This window comes from Schistocerca serialis, chromosome 2 (genome assembly GCF_023864345.2).
Source record: "Schistocerca serialis cubense isolate TAMUIC-IGC-003099 chromosome 2, iqSchSeri2.2, whole genome shotgun sequence".
Lineage (NCBI taxonomy): Eukaryota > Metazoa > Arthropoda > Insecta > Orthoptera > Acrididae > Schistocerca > Schistocerca serialis.
This window is the reverse complement of record NC_064639.1, coordinates 1,020,687,114-1,020,705,468: the sequence shown is the minus strand read 5'-3', so window position 1 is coordinate 1,020,705,468 and position 18,355 is coordinate 1,020,687,114. Positions and strand designations below refer to the sequence as shown.

General features: G+C 41.6%; 1 protein-coding gene across 1 annotated transcript in view; it reads left to right on the top strand.

Annotated features, from left to right (window-relative positions):
- LOC126456602 (glutamate receptor ionotropic, kainate glr-3-like) overlaps positions 1 to 12,323 on the top strand; it is a 199,120-nt gene extending 186,797 nt beyond the window's left edge. The window contains exon 8 of the mRNA XM_050092347.1: positions 12,202 to 12,323. Within this exon, the coding sequence (XP_049948304.1) occupies positions 12,202 to 12,323 (122 nt within the window). The remainder of the gene's footprint in view (positions 1 to 12,201) is intronic.
- Positions 12,324 to 18,355: the final 6,032 nt, after the last annotated feature.

Here is an 18,355-nt window from a genome sequence, read left to right as displayed (position 1 = left end):
CTCCTATTGCATCAGAAGAGGATCTGGTAGCCCAGATAATAGCAGCAGCAGGAACAATTCAAGATACTCCTGGGGCTTTTACCCGTGTCAGACAGAACATGATCCGACTGTGTAAACTTTGTTTACATGTCAGTGGAGGCATTTTTGAAAATCTACTGTAATTCAAATTGGGTTGTGTTAATGTGTTGTCTCTTGGTCATAGAATAATGGAAAATTGTTTGTTGGTTTAATTAATTTGCCGCCAGAGAAATCTTCCTCTACCGGTATAAATACTCCTCATAGGAAAAAATGACATTAGGGAAAAATATTTGTTTTGATGTCCCCTACAACCTCCTAGAGTTTGTCAGTTTAAATACTTTTCACCCTGTATAGAACAGCAAAGACGCGCTGTGGAAAGACACTGGATTCGCATCGGGAGGACCGCGCTGAAATATCGCCCCCCCCCCCCCCCCCCATCTAGAATAAATTTTATAGTGGCTTTTTTAAACCGCGTAAAGGCAAATGCCGTTATAGCTCCTCTTAAAAGGACTCGGCCGTTTTAATTCCCGCTTATGAGCTTGTGCTCTGTCTCTAATGACCTCTTCGTCGATAGAAGATTGAACCTCAATATCTCTTTGTCAGTTTCTCCGCTGCGTGACAACTAAAAGAGATTTTTTTTTTAAATTTTGTGATTACCTATTTTTGCGTTAAACCTAATTTTAAAACGTCACATCGCCATGCCAACAAAAGGAATTTTGACTCTTAATTTCTCCTGATTTTAAAGCCGACTCGCAACTACTCGTTACTATTGTTGCGGGGTCAGGGGTCGAACCTGGGACTGAGCTGAAGCCGGGACCTAAGGTGCCGTATTTCGTCAGGAGACCGAGCAAGATCAAGAGCGTCGAAGGGCAGCGCAGAGAGATACAGCATGTGATGCCACTGCCTGAGTTTCCTGTATTATTATCAGACCATGCGGCATCGGACTTCTGGAAAGCGGCTCTAGCGTGTAATAGGTTTGAATAGACGCCCTATGGTGATCCAACTACTACACGGAATTTTTGGAATAAATAATGATGATGGCGCGTAACAAACTTATTTTTACGTCTATATTTGATTATTAGTAGCACTGATAGTCTCTTTGAAGTGACTGAACAGGGAGCGCTTAATTCTGTATGTTTGATATTTCCTAGCAGGAGGACAGAATTCATGTAAAACAATACCACAGCCTGAAATCGTTTCACAATGCATAAACACACGTGATAAACACTTCAACTTGTTTTAGGTTAATGTAAACTACACAAATTGTGATTACTGAATTTAATGTTATTGAGCTTGTATTGTGCTGAAGGCACAATGTGTACCATGGTGGCAGCAATTTCCTTGAACGCTTAAGCAAAGAACAATATAGATCTGCTTGTCAATATAGTTACTGAAAACACTAATTGATAATCACGTTGCTCGGACGGAACTGAGTAATTTTTGACTATGGCAATGTACTGAAAAGCCACCACATCGAGCTGGATAGTAATTAAGGTGGCACAGTACCTGGCATCTTCCATCCGTTGTATGAAGCCGTGTGTGCTGGAAATTTCGGCGTTGATTCCGACTATTTTCTCTTGTAATGTAACTATGCTGATACTCACGCAGCATAACTTTTCACTGATGTTGCAGCACATAGAAATTTCTGGATATGGGTAATAATGATCTATTTCCTTTAAATTATTGATTACAGTCTGGGAAAGCAATTTAAACCACAAAATTATTATTGCCTACAAACTTTACACACTGTAGAAAACTTGGTTTGACTATTACACAAACTGATTCACAAAATAGAAATGTACTGGTAATGGCGTCGGTATAACAACCACTGGTCAAAAAATGGCTCTGAGCACTATGGGACTCAACTGCTGAGGTCATCAGTCCCCTAGAACTTAGAACTGGTGAAACCTAACTAACCTAAGGACATCACAAACATCCATGCCCCAGGCAGGATTAGAACCTGCGACCGTAGCGGTCTTGCGGTTGCAGACTGCAGCGCCTTTAACCGCACGGCCACTTCGGCCGGCACCAACCACTGGTCATAATAATACTCTTGTAAGATAACTTCTATTTCGTTGCTACCGAAGTGAGCTCACCGATGGACCTCATCAGTTATTGAGAACACAATACGCCGTAGGATGCGGCTTCTGGTCCCTTCACACCTCGCCGTTGGCACAAGCAACTCGTCACAATTAACACAGCATTGCACCATGCAGTGCCATGTACCTCAGAGCTGAAAACCGTACTATTTTGCCGCTCACAGCCCACCTCCGTCGAAATACAGCATCTTACAAGCCTTAGTGTCCACGTAGCTTGTAGCCAAACGATAAACTAAGTCCATATCTGTTTTCAGCTCACTTCTAAATGATCTGTTAGCAACGTTACCGTAGCACACACCGGCAGTCACTTTTACGCCACATAACACTTTTTCTGCCTCAGAGCTACGCCAACTTATTTCTACCGCCAACATTACGCGGCAACCTGTACACTGTTCTCATTCTCGGGGATTCCCCCCCACACCTAAACATTATTTTATATTGTGCCAAGTTCTCTATTTACAATTAAACATACCATACAATTCCAATATCCAATTACAGGGATTTTACTATATTAAAGTAAAATTACATTTATATTTTTAGTACACGTACGAATATTATTTAGTTTCATTCTTTTGTTATTTCGCTGTCAGAGTGCAGCACAAGCCAGGCACTGTGTCCCGCATGGCGTTCTTTAATTTAGCTGCCACCAGGCGGAAGCACTTCCTCTCTGCCTTCGATTCTGGCCCACAGATAGCATAAGCGTCCACTTTCTCTACCGTTGCGCCTTGACTATAGACAGCACATTGTCACATTACAAGCGGTATTCGGTAACATCGATTTTCAGCTAATTTACGGTACTCGATGGTGAAGCGTAGTGTAGCGTGCTACCCGCCGATGTCCCGAGAGTCCAGCCAGCTCAGCAGACTGCTGGTATGCCGACGCCGCTAATGTTGTCATCAAGGCCACCGGCCGATGGAGGTCGGCCACCGCTCTCCCCGTCGTCGCCTGCCGATGCGTTCCGACTTGCGCCACGCTGCTGCCTGCGATTCCGAAGACTGCTACAGTCCCTGGTCCTCGCCGCCCTCCACGCCGTTTGGTCTGCTCCGTCCGACTATGGGACGAAGGTGGGTGTACCGGTCACCCGTGGGCCCTCGGGCCGCCGCTGCTTCCAGGACAGGACCGGATTCGAACCCGTGCCCTCCTGGACGCTGTGCAGCAACTTGCCGCTAGTGGTGCTTGCCGGATGGCGACAACCGCCGCCGTCTGGGGTACTGCCACAGCGCTGCTGCGCCGACCGCAGCGTATACCTGGTACGCCAATGCTTCGCCCGGACCCCGGTACGCCAGGTGGGAACCGAACGTGGCCCGTAGACTATAGTGGAACTGAGCCCCTCCTGGACCTGATGCAGACTGCTGTCACTGCCCTCTTTCAGACAGACTGTGTGATCTCCAAGTTCCAAGCTGCCGTTCCGTCCCGTCCCGGTGTTTTGTCCCCGGCGGTGGAATATAGCCGAACAAGTACACTACTGGCTATTAAAACTGCTACACCACGAAGATGACGTCTACAGATGCCAAATTTAAGCAACAGGAAGAACATGGTGTGATATGCACGCAAGGTTGGCGCTTGTGGCGACACCTACAACGTGTGGACATGAGGAAAGTTTCCAACCGATTTCTCATACACAAACAGCAGTTGACCGGCGTGGCCTGGTGAAACGTTGTTCTGATGCCTCGTGTAAGGAGGAGAAATGCGTACCATCACGTTTCCGACTTCGATAGAGGTCGGATTGTAGCTTATCGCGATTGCGGTTTATTGTATCGTGACGTTGCTGCTCGCTTTGGTCGAGATCCAGTGACTGTTAGCAGAATATGGAATTGGTGGCTTGAGGAGGGTAATACGGAACGCCGCGCTGGATCCCAACAACCTCGTATCACTAGCAGCCGAGATGACAGGCATCTTATACGTACGGCTGTAATGGATCGTGTAGCCCCGTCTCGATCCTTGAGTCAACAGATGTGGACGTTTGCGAGACAACAACCATCTGCACGAACAGTTCGACGACGTTTACAGCAGCATGGACTATCAGCTCGGAGACCATTGCTGCGGTTACCCTTGATTCTACATCACAGACAAAAGCGCCTGCGATGGTGTACTCGAGGACGAACCTGGGTGCACGAATGGCCAAACAACATTTTTTCGGATGAATCCAGGTTCTGTTTACAGCATCATGATGGTCGCATCAGTGTTTCGTGACATCTCGCTGAACGCACATTGGAAGCGTGTATTCGTCATCGTCATACTGTCGTATCACCCGGCGAGATGGTATGGGGTGCCATTGGTTACACGTCTCGGTCACCTCTTGTTCGCACTGACGGCACTTTGAACAGTGGACGTTACATTTCAGATGTGTTACGACCCGTGACTCTACTCTTCATTCGATCCCTGTGAAACCCAACATTTCAGCAGGATAATGCACGACCGTATGTTGCAGGTCCTGTACGGGCCTTTCTGGATACAGATAATGTTCGACTGCTGCCCTGGCCAGCATATTCTCCAGATCTCTCACCAATTGAAAACGACTGGTCAATGGTGGCCGAGCAACTGGCTCCTCACAATACGCCAGTCACTACTCTTGATGATCTGTGGTATCGTGTTGAAGCTGCATGGGCAGCTGTACCAGTACACGCCATCCAAGCTCTGTTTTACTCAATGCCCAAGCGTATCAAGGCCGTTATTACGGCCAAAGGTGGTTGTTCTGGGTACTGATTTCTCAGGATCCTTGCACCCAAATTGCGTGAAAAAGTAATCACATGTCAGTTCTAGTATAATATATTTGTCCAATGAATACCCATTTATCATCTGCATTTCTTCTTGGTCTAGCGATTTTAATGGCCAGCAGTGTACATAGAAACAAAGTGCAAGTTTATGCCGAATACATATAACATTGCTGCGAGGCTGGCCACTATAAGTGAAAACCAGCACAGGTCCCTCCCGACGCTCGACTGACCTGGTACATTCTGTCAAGCTAAAATTGCCCGTGTATTTATATTGGTTTCTCCCACGCTTCTGATAAAGTGTCAGAGAGAGACAGAAACTGTGGCAGGGATAGATTCCCACACGTCAGCCATTTACAAATCGTCACTCCTGGCTCTGGCCTAGTGCCCCACGTCATACATCGCAATAACTTACAGCAACGCTACAGTTTCCTGCTTCGTTGTGAAACGTCCCCTTTGAACAATTATACACGACTGTCCTTAAACTGACACACAATATTTTTAGCGCAACGCAATCTGACTTTCAAAAATCCCTACAAAAGAATGGCCCTGACTAACATTAAACTATACCTTTCACAAATCACTTACCTCACAAAAATCTTCGCTGCTCAAGCTACTGCAATACAGCGAGCGCCACTACTGCCAGCTAAATAAAAGATTCAAACTACTGACGGCACTAACTACTGATAGGGATAGTTAGCAAATGAAAGATATTAATAGAGAACAAACAATGTATTTACCTTGATATCATCATATATAAATATAGCAGTTCATGACAAATTTCAAAACTCCGCCATCTCTCTCCCCACATCCACCACTGCTGGCGGCTCACCTCCAACTGCGCAACGCTACGCGCTGTTCACAGCCAGCTGCCTAACACTACAATGGCGAGTATTACAACAATGCAAAGCAGACACAGACTGCCCACAGCACAGCCAGTGATTTTCATACAGAGGTGGCGTTACCAATAAAAAAACCTAAACAGCCTACTTACAGTTGTTGCTCCACTCAAAACAAATCGTGGGTGCAATACGGCCGTCACACCTCCACGCCCACGAGTGCCATGTTTACCTTGCCTGGCCTGCTGGCTGGCGTCTGTTACTATACTCAGCCAGTGGCCTCACCTTTCATCACTGACCCGCGCCTTCATTGAATTTTTACAAAACTTCCCTTTCCCTAGACTAGGGGTGACACTAGCGCTGCACTATTAACAGCAACACTGATATAAAGTTGATCTATAAATATAATTTGATATTTACTCTGATGTGTATGATGCTTCAAAATGTGACGTTTACTATACCTAGGTCAGATAGTTAAACAGTGTCAAGAGGTGTTGCAGAACATTTTAGGTTATATAGGCAATAAGCAATGTAATCTGTGTTAGTGAAGCAGAGCAGCCATCTCATGGAATGTCCCTTTTAAGTACATATTTGGTGCCTGAAAAATTCGGCTTCTAGATTTGAAGAACAAAATTTGATCAGAATCCTTAGGTTAGCAGCCGTGAGGACAACGGGAAAATGAACAAACAACTATTTTATGGTACCAGTTCAAGCTTATCTTTTATGGTGGTCTCTGAGACAGGGAAAGAAACTTATGTGGTCCTGATCAAATTTTGGCACTTAACATGAACACAAATCAACACTGTACTACTATCATTTACATGTATATGGTCTACATTCTGCCACTGAAGTTTCGCTCGCGGTATGCTATTAATGCTGACCATAGTATTTCAGGCGGAACGAAACTGTTCCTTTAAGCCATTGAAACTTGTCTGTAACAATATTTTTGACAGCCTTATAGAACAGAATACAAATAAAATTCGTTTTACAATATTTTACGATGCAGACAGTGCTTCTTCCACATTTATCTTAATTTGTGTTTTCCCCTTCATTTTCTCTAGGCGCTAAGTGAGGAGGGAAAGTAGTTACTGATGGCATAAAATCTGGCGTCAACTTCCTTCCGACTGCAAAGGCAAGAAATGTCTGCTGCATAGTTCAATACGGTTATTTACCTCAAATTCCTTCATTTACAAGGCAAAGAGCCTAACATTCCGTCTTTCTTCATCAGTGCGCAGTCTGTTTTTGGTAACTGGATTACGTAAAAGTAAATGATCTGAAGAAAAAATACAACTTCGTTTCGCATGTCTTTCGTCCAGTCACATGGCGTCATCACTACTGCAGTCATAAAACTTCTATAGGAAGTAATAGAATGAAGAAAATTTAATGTTCATTCCATAAACCACCTACAGATGGGATCAACCTGTCTGCTGATCTTTAGTTCTTTGGTTTCAATGTTTCTGCAGATTTGAAGTTGTGTCTGTTTATCATTACGACATGAGCTCGTTTCTTCCAGTTTGATCTATACATAATTCAAAAATTGTTTTCTTATCGAGTTTGATTTTTCATCATCATGAAGATAAGAAATTAAGTGATTGATGTTCACCGTAATTTGATAGGAAACCGAGGTGTTCCATATTAAACAGTTAAATAGAGCCGAACTTGGTTCTGAGATTAGAGTGAACGGTTGTGTGCAATTCTTTTTATAAAATATTATCCCCAGGTACGTTATCCGTCAGAAAACAGTAACTGTGAGCAACACTGAAGTAGAAGAGCGGAATATAATGTCCCTGAGTTGACAATGATGTTTTTTTGCAGTAAATATTGCAGGGATCAGCTAAGATGTTCATCTAAGATATTTTCTGAACTATTTGAGGGACAGATTTAGTTACTGCTCAGTAAACTAAAGGTAAATTCCAATGTTAGTTCCTCAATAAACGTCAGAGATAACTCCATGCAGTTGTCTGTGTGAAGAAATGTGCATATAGGCAATGAGAAATGCCGACACTTCGATAAATAACTAGTTTGGAAATGTCTTAATTTCACCTTTCAGCAAAGTTGACTTTCAGGGTTTCCTTGAAACTCATCAACTATATATGTTTTGTATTTATTTAAACTGGATTTTATAGCCATTGTGCATAGGTACAACATCATCAAGCACATCATAGTGAAAATTGTTTAATGGTAAACTGAGTTCCTTGAACCATTTTTGTACATTCTGTTGCAACCTTAAAAAATTATAACTTCATAACTTTCTGTCTTTCGCAAACAAATTGTAGTGTATGCTGTAGACCATCATAATTAGCAAACACTGTGAAAATTATAAGATGACTCAAGCAGTAGACAAAGAGTTACCACGAAAATCAATTTTTAAACATAGGAACTGAGAAAATTACCATAGAACTTTCAAAAATGCTTTATAGTACTCGTATCTTAAAAGGACTGCAGTGAATTAAAACTGTCCCCGTGAATTATGCTTCTTACTCTTCCACCTTCTTTGGTTTCGTTTCGTAATTTAAAACTGTTTCATAATTTCCTTGCTCTCTTGGTGCATTGTTCTGACCTTTTTAAGGACTATTTATTCTCTGCCTGTCTCCATTCTTCAAATATTGTATCATATTCGGCTCTGTTTGCTCCATAGGTGTTTTAGTTCTTTCGGTAACTTAATTTGTCATCCACTCCATCATTAAAAATAATCAGAGCAGCACGAATTCCTGTTTTTACTAATCTTCCAAAAACAAGTCTTTTCCTAAATCTTCCAAATTCCGGACTGGAATGACTCATTAACGTAATGAGTGAATACAACCATATAACTTTTTACTTCCTTAAAAATTGAATCATATCAAAAATCACGTTTACTATATTTTATGTAGAGTCCATAGAACTGAAATATGTTTTCACTTTTGTCACCAAAGATCTTGGTTTTTGGTTACGAATATTAGCATTCTCTTGACAATTAGTGTGTCTGTTTCCGTAAAAGACTGATATTTTTGTTTTATAAGATGCTTATAGTTTTTCCATTCCTAAATTAAATACAATCACCTCAGAATTCGCTCCGAAACAGCTATTGAAACAAGACTTCACACTCAATAATGAAAGGCAATTCAAGCTACGAACAGCTCCGAAGCAAGCAATTGATGGACTGAACAATACCAACTAAGATTGAGAAATTTACTTTTCTGTGACACAAAAGTATGAGATGCAGGTTCGAAGTAAAACTAAGAGCCACAAAGTAAGGAATGAAATGGGTGCAGAATCTCAAATGTGGCATGTGCCGCAACACATGTATTCTTTTATAACTCTACAAACAATGAAGATTTTTTGGTTTAGATTTTGACGCATTTAAAGCTAAAGGAAAGAAGAAATTTTTTGGACAAATTTTGAAAATTGCATTTTTGGGTCCTGTTTGTATCGAGGCCATTAAGATATCTTAATACTGTTAGGAACAAATGTATAGTGACAATGTCCTGACATCATGAGATATTACAGAGATCAACATTCTGTTTTCGTATGCAATTACACCAATTTCTGTTGCTGGTATCGCTTTTCTGAAGCAGACGATTTTGATGGCGGTTTACTCTTCAAACTAAGATTATTGGTTTCGGAGTAATTACTATGTTTAAAACATAGTATTCATTTGTTTTCAACAGAAAATCGATTGCGGTGTCATATGAAAGTTAGCTGTTCCACGAAATTGCCATGAAAAACTGATGGGGCGCGTCAGCTTGACGTTGCTAAGGCCGTCGCTACACCGACCGTGCATTAGAACGTTGAGCGTGCCGAGTTTCTGACGTCGTAGCGTGGAAAAACCACGTTGGGGAAGTCTTTCCGAACTTGCGGAGCATTATCTAGCATGTCAGACACACTGAACGTGCGTTTTAACGTAGACCAGTGAGATGGAAAGTCCCAACCTACGTCACAAGCAGGCCATCGCTCGTCAGTTCAGAGTTGTGAGACGCATGTTGTCTTCCAGTTGAAGCCCATATGTACATAAGTGTATCCCGTTTCTAAGCACTAGCTAGTTGAGGATCTCTAGAAAACTCGTCGTCAGTTGTATGATTTGTTGTAAAAAAGTGACAGGAAACATGGTACTGGCGGTTAAAGGATTATAGTAACTTGGTTATTATGAAAGTATGCGTTTTAAGAAATCACATCGAAGATCCATCAGAAACGCATTTTTCTTTGTGAGCCGTAACTCCCTTCGATATCCTTGGTACTCACTGGTTTATTTGGGAGAATGTAGAGGTTGAGTCGTTGCTTGATTATGATTGTGCCCTGGTTGTCGTGAACGTGACGCTAAGAATATAGGAAAGATATTCTCTGTGCTTTCTTGTTGTGCTAAAGAGACGTATTTCTTTCTGCGAGGTCTGTGTTGAGAGTTGTTATTGTCGGACTGACCTAGTCAACATGTTAACACTAGATGTGTTACGTGCGTCATTTTTGACCCACGATTTGATGTCTCCCATCACAGGACCAAACGCTCCAGTGACTTTTCGTCGTTTTATGGGGTTGAGCAACTCACCAAATTTTCATCCGCCTAGCCCACCTAGAAGTATGAAAAATTTACCGTTACACCATTTGTACTATGAGGGTAATATTTGACCCATATGCATTATAACGCTGTTTCATATCAGTAACAGCGTTTTATACACTAAATAGCTCCTGGGCGTGCCTCGACGTTATTCACGTGATGTCGATGTATGTTACGACATTTTGGACCAAATGTGAAATATGCAGAATTCGGAGGTCTGGCGATACTTTATATCAGCGCGGCTTTCTGTTTTCTACGGACTGGTGACATGCTGATCTTCCGAGTGACATTGAGAAGTTACAGAGTAACCCATTATACAGTGCTGAAACCACCCCCGTCCCCGTCCTCCTACACTGCTTCCTAGGGTACTGTTATTAGTTGTCTTACGCGACAGCGGATGGTAGGCGCATCGACATTACGGAATATCACCACTGACAGCTTCTTCACCTCCGAGAAACTGGAGGATGACCTGAAAGAGAAAGGGACACGTTTATTTGGCACTCTTCGGAGATTACTCAAAGAGGTCTCCCTCACAGCCCGAAGTGGAGACGACGCATTGTGTGCAACACACTTGCAAATCATGCGACAATCTTCACACAGCATACGAACGGAAAAAGATAAAAAAATTCTTGTTCTGAGTAACGTGCATGCCGGAAGTCGGGTGAATGAGAATACAGAGAAGAAACTTCCAGAAGCGGTGAAGTTTTATAATGAAACTAAGGGTTTAGTCGATTTAATTCACCAAATAGCTAGACGTTACAGTGCCCGAGCTGGCACCCACAGATGGCCTGTGCATGTCTTTTACATTATTCTTGACCTTTCCATGGTCAATGCTCACAAAGTTTTAAAGTTATTTACCTCTACTACTTTTCGCCCAAACTTCTTCCTCAGAGTAGCAGATGAGCTTGCTGCACACTACAAACTGCAGACAGGAGCTAATCTCCCATTGCAGGCAATCTATACTGGCGCTGGGCAATACAGAAATAGAAGATGATGTCAAATTCAGGCTCCCTGCAAACAACAAAACAACATAGGGGAACAAAACATCAAACTTATGCTCCAGGTGCAACAAGTAAGTGTCCAAATGCTTCCAAACAAAAACTCTCGTCGAATATCTGAACTGTGAGCCCATCCCAGCTTACGCAATCCTGTCAAGTCTTTGTTTCTAGATATTTCCAAATAGTTATAATTATAGACTGAAGTTGTTTGTCCTTATGTTTTAGTTCCTTGATCACATTAAGCAAAAAAACCGGAGAGAATTTTAGCCACCTTCTGCGTTTTAGAATCTTTCACAAATACTCAGTACTTATCTCATTTGCCTGTACTCACATAAACAATATGGTCTGATTCTGTTCCGATCTTTTTATAAAGGAAAACATTTCAACGTTTTGTTACTTACTTGTTTTAATGATGATTCATGAAAGACTTGGAATTTCTTCTCTAAAATTAAAAAAAAGTTTATATCTGAAAATTTGTTTTCGACAGTGTACTATTCATTTTAGAGACTAAATTATTCTTAGGTTAAACTTTACGGTCCTCCCGAACGCATTGTCAACATGGCGACTCTCCAAACACCAGCCAAATACGAATAAAACGGTGGTTTCCTACTGTGGGTCAAACCCGATTCACAATGATACTACTACAGGTACGGCGAAGTCCAGTACTTCTAGTGCTAAACAAATGCTGTTGAAGCAGAGTTCAAAACTGTTTGCTGGGTTAATATTTCTAGTTGTTTCAACTGTGTATAAGATGGTATGACAATACCATATTTGGAAGGTAGAGGTGCAAAATTTGTATTCGGTGGTACGTTTATGGTTCGTGCTTCTGTTCCTTTTGAAAACGTATTTGAAATACGAGCTCCTGCTATAATTGTGCGGATAATTTAACCACTACTGCCCTTGTTCATGACAATTCCCAAGCTTTTAAGTGCCTTCTGGCTTCTGTAACAAGGTCTAGTTGCTGAAGCAACTTCTGTGTGTTAATGGTATTTCCTTATGTTTTAGATCGAGATGTTCGTAGTCTTAAGTGTCCTGCCAAGGTAGCAGAGACTGGTTGTGTGACCAAGATGGCTAAGCGGCTTGTGCTGTCGCAACCGGCCACGCACAAGGAGCATGTGAGACCTTGAGTGCTTGATTTTTTTTTTTATCCAGAGGAAGTTTTTTTGGTTCTTCCTAGTAATTTTAGTAATTGCAATTTGTCCATAACATGAAAAATTGTAAAAGGAGAAAGGTGTTTATTGCTTTTAATTATCACCAAGTGGTGGGAGTCGGGATGGGCTGTTCAGCTGTAACATGTTTCATTCAAATTTGTTTATTGCAAATATGGTAACCAGAAAGGGTTTTGGAAGTAAGTTTGTGCCTGGTTGTAAAACGATTGATTCCAAACTTCTTAACTGGACCTAATTGAGACTAGTGAAAGCTAGGGAATGTTTGTCTGAGTATTTTCCTTCATTATTAGATACCATGCACAAATCTTTCAGAACTAATGCCTCGTTATACTGAGTGATCAACAGTAATCTTTGTTGCTGCTACCCTATATTTTGGTGCTAATAAAAGTAAGAAATTATTTTTATAAAATACAACAACAAATGTATCTAACTATAGGCTAGAGGAGCAAGGAAAAGGCAGAAACAAAAATACTGTTGTTTAACTGCTGTTAATTTATTTAATTTGTTTTAAAGGAGAGGAGAATAAATTTTTATAAGACTGCGACCTCTATTAAAGTTGTTGCCTTTCCGCTTTATTTAATTTTATTTAACTCTAATAAGCTCATATTGTGGGATTCAGTCAGTCAATGTTTATACTAATACCAATGAAGCTTCTTTCATGTCTTTTGGAATAAATTAATAATCCTGTATTGTTTCTACTCCCTGTTTTCTTACCTACCAGTTAGTGCAATTTGTCATAGTTAAGTGTCAGTTAATAACGTATCTATGATTAAAGCTTTCAGAAGGTGATAAGATAGAAAATATGGTTTTCAATCATTTATCGTTATAGTACCGTAATGAGCAGACATACAGATGTGGTAACAGGTGATGTGTTGCTGGTTCGAGTGTCACTAGGTCCGAATATGTTCTTAATAACGTCTCGGAATTCTAATCCTTTCTGATAATTCCCTACTAGTTTAACAGAAGCATATTAGATAATATTCGATCTTAAGTAAATAGACGTGCGCCCTTTCTGAAAAGTGGATTTTTTCGACTGGCTTCATTTACAGGAGAGCTTCTATTCGTTGCAGTAAGATATTATGTACTTTATTGTTTCAAGTTTGTATTTTACATGTTGTAAAGATTCTGCTACTGAACAGAAACAGTGGTCTCGTAAGAAAGGCGTTTTACTAAAAAGTGAGAGTAGTGAAACAATTTTTATCTTACGTGGAGAAGTACCGTAAATAAGTATCGCACAGTTTTAACAGGGCTTTAATAAGCGAGTATCCTTACTAACTGGGCATGGACTTTCTATTTTGCCTTATAACATGTTTATTGATACTGAAGTTCTAATTCTGCAATGTACAGATACACTATGTGATCAAACGTATGCGGACAACTGGCTGAAAATGACTTACAATTTCGTGGCGCCCTCCATCTGTAATGCTGGAATTCAATATGGTGTTGATCCACCCTTAGCCTTGATGACAGCTTCCAGTCTCGCAGGCATACGTTCAATCAGGTGTTGGAAAGTTTCTTGGGGAATAGCAGTCCGTTCTTCACGGAGTGCTGCACTGAGGAGAGGTATCAATTAAGGTCGCTGAGGCCTGGTACGAAGTCGGCGTTCCAAAACATACCAAAGGTGTTCTATAGAATTCAGGTCAGGACACTGTGCAGGTCAGTCCATTATAGGGATGTTATGGTCGTGTAACCCAGTGGAAAACAAGAAGGTGCTTAAGACATCAATGTAGGCCTGTTCTGTGGTGGTGCCACGCAAAACAACAAGATGTGCGAGCCCCCTCCATGAGAAACACGACCGCTCCATCACACCACCGCCTCAGAATTTACTGTTGGCACTACACACGCTGGCAGATCACGTTCACAGGGCATTGACCATACCCAACCCTACCATTCGATCGACACATTGTGTACCGTCATTCATCACTCCACACAGCGTTTTTCCAGTGTTCAAGCGTCCAATGTTTACGCGCCTTACACCAAGGGAGGCGTCATCTGGAATTTACCGGCATGATGTGTGGCTTATGAGCAGCCACACGACCATGAAATCCAAGTTTTCTCACCTCCCGCCTAACTGTCACAGTTCCTGCAGTGGATCCTGATGCAGTTTGGAATTCCTGTGTGATGATCTGAATAGATGTCTGCCTAATACGTATTACGACCCTCTTCAACTGTCGGCGGTCTCTGTCAGTCAAAAGACGAGGACGGCCTGTACGTTTTTGTGCTGTACGTGTCCCTTCACGTTTCCACTTCACTATCACATCGGAGACAGTGGAGCTAGAGATGTTCAGGAGTGTAGAAATGTCGAGTACAGACGTATGACACAAGTGACACCCAATCACCTGAACACGTTCGAAGCCCATGAGTTCCACGGAGAGCCTCATTCTGCTCTCTCACGATGTCTAACGAATACTGATGTCGCTGACATGAAGTACCTGGCAGTAGGTGGCAGCACAATGCACATAATATGAAAAACGTATGTTTTTGGAGGTATCCGGATAATTTTGATCACATAGTGTAGAACAACATTACTAAGATGTGGACAAGGGAGGAAATGTGCTTTAAATAGATCTATCGTATAAATTTTAAGTTCCTCAGTTTCGCAAATATTGTGACTTAAGAGCGAGATGCAGCCGACAACTGCCGCTGGAGTGCTCTGCGATCACGTGTACCACATTGCGGCACACCGAGGCGCACGGACAATATGCACAAGTCGCACCTTTTCGGAGCGTTCAGCACCACGTTGGGGCGGCACGCTCAAAGATGACCTTCGACAGCACGTTCAGTGTGCCGACTGCTTAACGGAGTCTATTTACTCGAACAGAAGAGGAACAGTATAGATCAGTTTCTTTTAATCACACTTGTCTGTACGAACTTGAACCAACACACTAACTGGAAAGCAAGGTATATAGCATCCAAGCACGATTCATCAAATACGATAGCAGTCCTGTTCTAGTTTGTGCCAGAGCTTTGAAAGATAAATGTAAACCAACAGTTGAATTTGTGCAACAGACATTAGAGGTATAATGACAGTTAAATAATTACTCTCTAAAGATTTCATTTATGTTATTAACAGTTGCACACCAATGGAACGTGGGGGGGGGGGGGGGGGGGTAATCAGAGAGACTCAGTGATCAGTGACTAACACCAACAAAGCTTTTGGGCTAAAACTCCCGTATTTTATTTAACACATACATGACGCCTATTGCAATTACTATTGCTACAAGTGACTATAATAAGAGCTTTTGGTTTTTTTGTATCCCTCCTGGGAGGCGGCGCGTGGGTAGGAAAAGGAAAAGGTACTAATTTCTCGGTACTGCAGATACAGTTAAGGCATCTTTACTAGTGGATAACACATGCAAACATATTACATAACTTGCAAGGTGGTGCGAAGTTGAAGCGAAGTGTCCTGGCTGTCTGCACCTGATGAAATGGGCTGAAGCAGTCGCGGAGCTCGTAGACCTCGACAGCACCGGCTTGAGGGTGCTGTCGTCGGTGTATCTCGTAGTGCCAACCTAGCAGAGCGGACCTACGTTGTGGCATCGTAGCTATCGATACTACATGGTTTACAGTCGTTATTGAGTTATAGCGATTGTGTAGTAGTGCAACTAATACTCTCAGTCAAACGGTGAACAGTGTGGCGAGTGGAGCGTGCATATGTGTGATTGCAAACTAGAATATGTGTGGCACATTAATAGAATACATCAAAATATGAAACTTACAGGTGATTAAATAAGATATTTATTCCAGACTTCAAGCAACTCAGACAATTTATTTAGTTGAGGACCATCTGAAAGTCCAAGAAATGAAACTGACGTAGTTGTGGATCTTCCAAATCAAGTAGTTTCTGGCAGCAGCCAGTCGGAGGGAAGCGAACACGGGAAGTATTGTCATTTCTTGCTATTTGCAGATATTATTGAGAAAATTAGGATTTTTTCCTCGACACATGAGTGGTTAGCGTGGTAACCTCAGGTTCTGTTTCCTTTTTTTTGTATAGGTATTCAAGCAACAAGAAGGTTACCTGGGACGGAGGTACAGATTTATCACCTTGGAGGAGAAATGGTTGCCCTGTCAGGTATGATATGAACAAACCCTTACGTAACTCAAATGTGGAGGTCTGTTGCTAACGTAATGAGAGATCCAAAACGAACCAGGCCAACGATAAAATCTGATACACCAGGTAAAATGTTTCTCACATACTTTAACGATGACACTAGGCATTCTTTGGGAATCACGTGAAGATACTTTCATGAAAAATTCACAACCTTTTGAAATGGTAGAAACTGTGACAGCAATCGGAAGTCTTTTTAAATGTGGAGCCACAGACAGAATAAGGACAGTTTACGTGACATATTTAGTAAGAAAAGTTTCCGATTGCCCTGGCTTCATTTTCGGAGCATAGACTGTGGCTCTTAGTTAATTGCCTGCGTTTTGACGATGCTGTATTCCGAGCAGCTCGAAGACAGACAAACAAATTCGCTCCTATGAGGGATTTATGAAACACGATAATGCTTAAATTTCCTTAGTTTTACAATCCTATGGAGATAGTTATGTATGTTAGAATGAAAACAGTTTGACCTTCCATAGGCGATCCCATTCAGGCTATATATTCCAACAAAACCAGGAAAACATGGCATGGAAGTTAGCCTGTTATGTGATTTGGGTACGAAATACTGCTTGACAGGGAATGACTATGCTGGAAGGCATGCCAGTAAGAAGAATTGTAACAGCGATCCTGATATCGTTAGAAGGTCGGTTCAAATGTCTAAGTTGAAATAAAAAGGAATAAACATCAATATGGACAAAAAGCTCGTTACCATCCCATTAGAATCTAATCTTTTGAAAGAGAAAATATCTACAGTTGGTACTATTTGAAGTGACGAACGTGATGTACCTACAGAACTCTGTCCTGTTTCTCTAAATGAAGTTACACCGGAAACAGTCCGTTTTGCCTTTATTGACGGTGTTACTTTAGTCATTTACGTTCTCAAGAAAGGAATAGTTGTTACAGTGTTGTCAATCCAATATCACTACATGAATGTGATAGAAGAGAAGCTAGTCATCACTCTATTCTACAACTGTAAATAGTCTGAAGTGAATACACTCGATAAGTGTGTAATAACGTACAGCTGCCGTCGAGCAATGCGTTTTTGACAAGTAGTGATGTTTTCCAACTTCATTGACATTGTATCATACAATTAGTATGTTAGAATTCAAGATAAACGCAAGGAATGGGCAAAGAATCACTCCACAAAGAGTGCTGGAAGAAAACAGTATCTGAATGATCTTTCTCGAGAACTTTGTTACCTTAACATAAAAAGACGCGGTCAGAATACTGTAGCCCTTCACTCAAAGTAAACAACAGCATTATTAACTTTTCAGTATGATTGTAATCAACATCAAGGTGCCGTAAGCAGAGAAATATTATTACAAAGCCACGAGGGAAAGTTACACGTACAGCTGCGAATAATCTGCCGAAGACAGGACGTTCCTACTTCTGTGCTAGGAACAAAGGCCGCAAGCATGTGGAAGCTTGCACTTCTTGCAAGAAGTATATCTGCCGTGAACACACGAAGAAGGCAGAATTAATTCGTACTGTGAATTGTTCTGAGTATGCATCTTAGGAAGCCTTGTAAGTGTGAAATTAATACAAATAAATGTAAAATTATTATTTATAGTTCATTTAAACATAATTCTAAGAAATCTTTTATAAAAAGACTAGGAAATCCTTTCCCTGTCTTATCAACACTTTAACTTCTAGTCTATCAACATTACAGAAATATTTAAGTCATATGTTTCATCCCAGAATGAGACATAGTACTGGTTGTGGGGTGCGTCCCTAAATTCTCCACCCCCACCCCCTCCCGTCCCGTCCCATAACCCTTCCTTTGGTGTTGACAAGTGGAACAAAGAACACTGATCGTCAGCATGCAACTGTTAAAGTGTTCGAAATGCCCCTTGTCTACAGCTATTCACGTTTGCAGTCACTGTAG